The sequence below is a fragment of the Temnothorax curvispinosus genome, unplaced genomic scaffold (genome assembly GCF_003070985.1).
Source record: "Temnothorax curvispinosus isolate PA1 unplaced genomic scaffold, ASM307098v1 QBEX01006316.1, whole genome shotgun sequence".
NCBI lineage: Eukaryota > Metazoa > Arthropoda > Insecta > Hymenoptera > Formicidae > Temnothorax > Temnothorax curvispinosus.
The window spans coordinates 290493-295425 of NW_020216096.1; the positions used below are offsets into that span (position 1 = coordinate 290493).

General features: G+C 32.7%; 1 protein-coding gene across 1 annotated transcript in view; it reads right to left on the reverse strand.

Annotated features, from left to right (window-relative positions):
- The window catches only part of LOC112455666 (odorant receptor 13a-like), a 7418-nt gene extending 4042 nt beyond the window's left edge, over positions 1–3376 (reverse strand). Inside the window, exons 1-5 of the mRNA XM_025017728.1 lie at positions 3352–3376; positions 2713–2980; positions 831–1281; positions 440–539; positions 124–246 (exon numbers count right to left, since the gene is read on the reverse strand). Of these exons, the coding sequence (XP_024873496.1) occupies positions 124–246; positions 440–539; positions 831–1281; positions 2713–2980; positions 3352–3363 (954 nt within the window). The 5' untranslated portion in view covers positions 3364–3376. The remainder of the gene's footprint in view (positions 1–123; positions 247–439; positions 540–830; positions 1282–2712; positions 2981–3351) is intronic.
- Positions 3377–4933: the final 1557 nt, after the last annotated feature.

Here is a 4933-nt window from a genome sequence, read left to right on the forward strand (position 1 = left end):
ATCTTATTCTTGGAAATATGATCCAAGCTATACGTAGTTTTGGCAATTTGGTATCGATATATCAAAATATCGGGATTTACATCAACAAATTAATCAATAAGTTATTAATGTTTATCGTATTACCTCGATAAGTAGTTTTTCACCGATGTAACAGTACAGGTACAATTGCAGCAACACGTAAACCACATAGCACGACAGGAAAACGAATTTGAAGATGAATACTTTGTCCATTTCACCCATTATTGACTACAAAACAACGAGAAATTAACGACAGGCCGATTTATCTTCTTCTTCTTTTCTCTTTATTTATTTTAAAGAGACATAGACTATAGACTACGTTTACACCGTCCGATTTACGCCATTTACATCGATGTTATAACTTTAACGTAAATCGAGCTGTATAAACGTAGTCTATATCTGTCATTTTTTCGTGGCTCACCATAAACGCCTGCAAACACTGAAAACAAAGTTGCATCGAGCATCCCAACATTTGGATCAAAAGCATCATGTTGAAAGAGTCTTCGATCGTTTCTGCAAATCTTATGAAAAAACGTCACTATTAAAACAAACATTCCTTATAAAAATCTTTTTGTAAATCACGTTTGTGCTTTCAACGATTTATGTTTTCGTAGCATTTCTATATAAAATCTCTTAAAATAATTTAACATTTGCTTATTGTGCTTTGCACATTGTGTATTTACTGAAGCAAAATATCAGAAATAAGATAATTATAGCCGAAAATTTCGAGCTTAATCCCTCGATATATATCGCGAGATAAATAATCCCTCACTATGATCCTTCTGTATTGCTTCTCGCTTGGCCGACCTCACCTGTTGAGATATTCGTGTTTTCTCACGATCTTTCCCAGCTTCGTCTGGAAATCCGCCTTTGTGTAGGTGCACAGATTTGTCAGCTCGCGACGCAAATTCGAAAGCTGGCCGCATACGTGGAGCACTAAGGTGGCAATGAAAGTGTCCACTGCCGTGTAAGTAGTTGCCGCATACATAGTGCCCGCGAATTGGCCGAAAAGGGTCAATTCGTAAGAAGGACTCTTGGTCATGTTGTAAGGGAAGTACGCGCGATAGAATAGTTGGCGACCGGTTTGTCGGATTACCACGTATCGAAATGCGACGTAGAATATCACTACAATGTAAGCGAACACAGTGCTTCTTATCGACAGTTTCCTGGTGACGTTCGCTATGTCCAACATCGTCTTGCGGTCTCGTTTATCCACAGTCGCGCTCCAGTCCATCGTCATGTATGATATAAGCGTCCTTAGGGCTTTTACAGAATGTTAATTGAAGAGATTTATGCCAATCTTACATATTGTAAAACTGATTCCTCCGCGTAAGCTTGACACAACTTCTCTGTTTCAATAATTTTATTATTTGCATCAATTATACGAAGTATGTTCAAAAAGATTTCGAATTTTGTCTTTATAATTTTTGGAGGTTTACTTACAACTTATTCAATCTTTTTCTTCGAAATATGTTCTTTCTCGGTTGATACACCACTCCTAACGCCGTTTTCACTTCTGACTTCTGGAAGCAGTCCTGGCACGCGACCCCTTTCGGGATCACGCATAAGAGTCTGTCTACGAATTTTTCTTGACGTCTTTACACTGAGAAAAAAATGTTCTGGATTTTAGTAAATATTAGTTTGCATACACAACTGTGACTCTATTTACTATATAAAGAAAATTTTTCTTTTTATTAGTATAAGTGTGTTCACTAAGAAAAAAATATACTAATAAAAAGGAAAATTTTCTTTATTTTAATAAATGGAGTCACAGTTGTATGCAAACTAATATTTACTAAAATCCAGAACGCATTTTTTTCTCAGTGTAAGTGTTAAATTCTTTCAACACTGGATTTCGTTTTGAAAAAAAAGTTTGCGAGAGTCAGATTCAGAAAATGTCAGAAAAAGGCCTGCGAACTGTAGAAAGACAATTCATGGTTCCTTCACCACGATACGCGCTCGTGTACGCATCGCTGCTGATTCATCATTTCTGCACCAAAACAAAGATGATATTGTGCTTCATCAGCCTTTTTACTTTCACGACCTGGCCCTCGCGCACCTTTTTTTCTAAAATTGAAATCCACGTTGAAAAACTGAAGATTTGACACAATTGAAAATATCAAGGAAAATTTGCAGACGGACTTGCGTGCGATCTCGAAAAATACGTACCAGGATTGCTTGCAGAAGTGGAAATGGCATTGGAAGTGGTGTATCAACGAGAAAAAAACATATTTCAAAGAAGACAAAACTGAATAAATTGTAAGTAAACCCCCCCAAAATTATAAAGACAAAGTTTAGAATCTTTTTGAACAGACCTCGTTATTATTCGTAAAAATTATTTCAGACCTGGAGATGCATAAAATACGCTCTAACTACAAGTATGAAGCATGATATTTAATAAGTTATGATGTTTAAACGAATTAGTATTTGTGAGTTATTAGAACAAGTATATTTTATAAACATTTCAATGATTATATTCATTTTAGTATATTTATTGCAAAAAAAAAGAAAAGAAAATTACGGCTGCTTGTGTGAGCTAAAAAACTCTGATTATATTTGTCTTGCTAGAAAATTTATAAAAATACTCCATACTTTTGCGATTTCACTGTTGAATCATTATGCGCGTTATATCGATTAAAAAAAAATTGAGACTAATATTTCTGTCGTATGAAAATTGACATAATGAATATTTACGTCCACCGTTAGACCAAAATATAATGGCCTTCAACGCGCTGATTGTAATTGTTATATTTGCCATCGACAAGTTTTCTACCACCAAGTCAAAGTCGCCACAAATGAACGGCAAATTGGCCGATTGCGGTACACAGATGAAGCAGAACATCATTAGAACAGGGACTATCGCTTTGTAACTCGAAGCTTGACTGAGACTTCTATGTTCTGGCCAAATGCCCATAAACATCATTGTATAACGGTTCCATCCGTACGCGTACTCCAAATCTGCCTTTTTTAGACAAAGATAAAACGAGAGAAAATTTCTTTCTTCTTTCCGCAATTATATGTGACATTTCATAAAACGCTGTTTTCATTACATTTTTATGAAGCATCACTGTTAGAAAGGAAAAAGTCACGTTAACATACTATAAATGAAGTAACTCTTGTATTAAATAAAGTGAAACTAGCGAATATAAGAATGATAAGTAATTTAATAAATAATTTTCTTTCACTCTATTTCTCCGAGTAAACTTTAATAATCTAAAAACTAGAGAACACTAGCATTTTTATTTATTTTACGGAATTCTTAAGCATTAAATCTTTTATAAAAAGAATTATGAAGTATTTAGACTCAAACAACTTAGACAAATCTAAACCGACCTCGACTGACATCTCTTGAGGTTTACGCGACGACGATGTCAAAGTAACTGAAAGGACCCCATCTTTTACAAGCGCATGAATGCGAGTCTTGACGACGCATGCTCTTCGAGAATATTGTATGTTATACTATAGGAAGCAAGCTATGCATAACAATACAGTTATCTCCCTCCCCTCCTCCCCCGATATGTAATTGTATCTCAGTTATTATCAAATCGGAAGACGTATAAGACATTACTAATATATTTAAACATTCTTTTTCAATACAATTCCTGTAACATACAATTTTTTTTTTATTTTAAACGCTGCGTGTGAAGATAACGATATCAGTAAGAATATGTAAATATAAGTAAAAATAAGTAAAAATAAATAATAATATAGATATCTATTATTAAGCAAATAAATTTTAGAAAGTCAGATTATATTTTGTGTTTTTGAAAAGCACTTCCATTACTGATTCAAAAAGTTATTTTGGAATCTATTTAAATTGTTGTACAACATGCAATGATTCTTTCATATTTTTGGCAACTACCAAAAATAATGATTAAATTTAAATAAAATAGCACATAGGTATGGTATTAATATCGAGAGAACGAGCTACTCACTTGCAAAGGTTCCCTCTGTCGAAGAAGTTTGCAAGCGAATGGCAACGAAAAACATATGAGGCTCTCATGGTCACTAAATATTAAATATGTATATTCTTTAACTATCGATTGATGTTAAAAATAATATTAAACATATTTCGAGAAGTCATACATGTTGTTGTTGCATACATTATTATAAATGTAAATGTCTATATTTTTTCTGGTATACATACTTTTACGAAGATTTATCTTTTTTTTTCCTGAAGAAATTAATAATCGCTTGTTAAGAAAGCAATAGGTATTAAAATTTAGAAGAAATAAAAAGAAAAAGCTATTGAAATTTTTATTAACACATTTATTATGCGATTTAATATTTTCTCTCATCTTTAACATTAATATCGACTAATATAGACATTGATAAAATGCTTTCTTTATTTATTTTAAAAAATATCTATATAAATAAATAAGAAAAAAACACTACAATATAATTCAAGAGACATTTTTTTGTCTGCAATTTATATACGTTTTTGTTCTTTATTCAGCTGATTATTCAATTTCAATATGTAATCGATGTGTAATCGATAAACATTTTTATCTCTGAAAAAGAAATTTCAGGCTAATCAAATTATACGATCTAATAATTAGAATTCTTCTTATGTGCCATCTCTGTAAGAGAAAGTGGCTATAATTATACATGTATAAATGAGTTCCTAAATCAATCTTCCGAAAGACCATGTATCAACATCACGTGCATGAAAACATGGAAGACATAACGATTATCAGGTGACTCAGGCATTTTTTGTGATATTACTTGTTTCTCCACTTTTTGTCGTCCAATCGTCCAATATTTCAAGCGTCAAAGCGTGATTTTTTAAAATATACTTTGTCGTTTACGTTGTAACTCGTTTTATAAGGGAAATTTATGAGTGCATGAAATGTTGCGGTAATTAATTTCATTAATTAAAATGTTAAACACCGCGCCTCTCTCTCTCTCTCTCTCT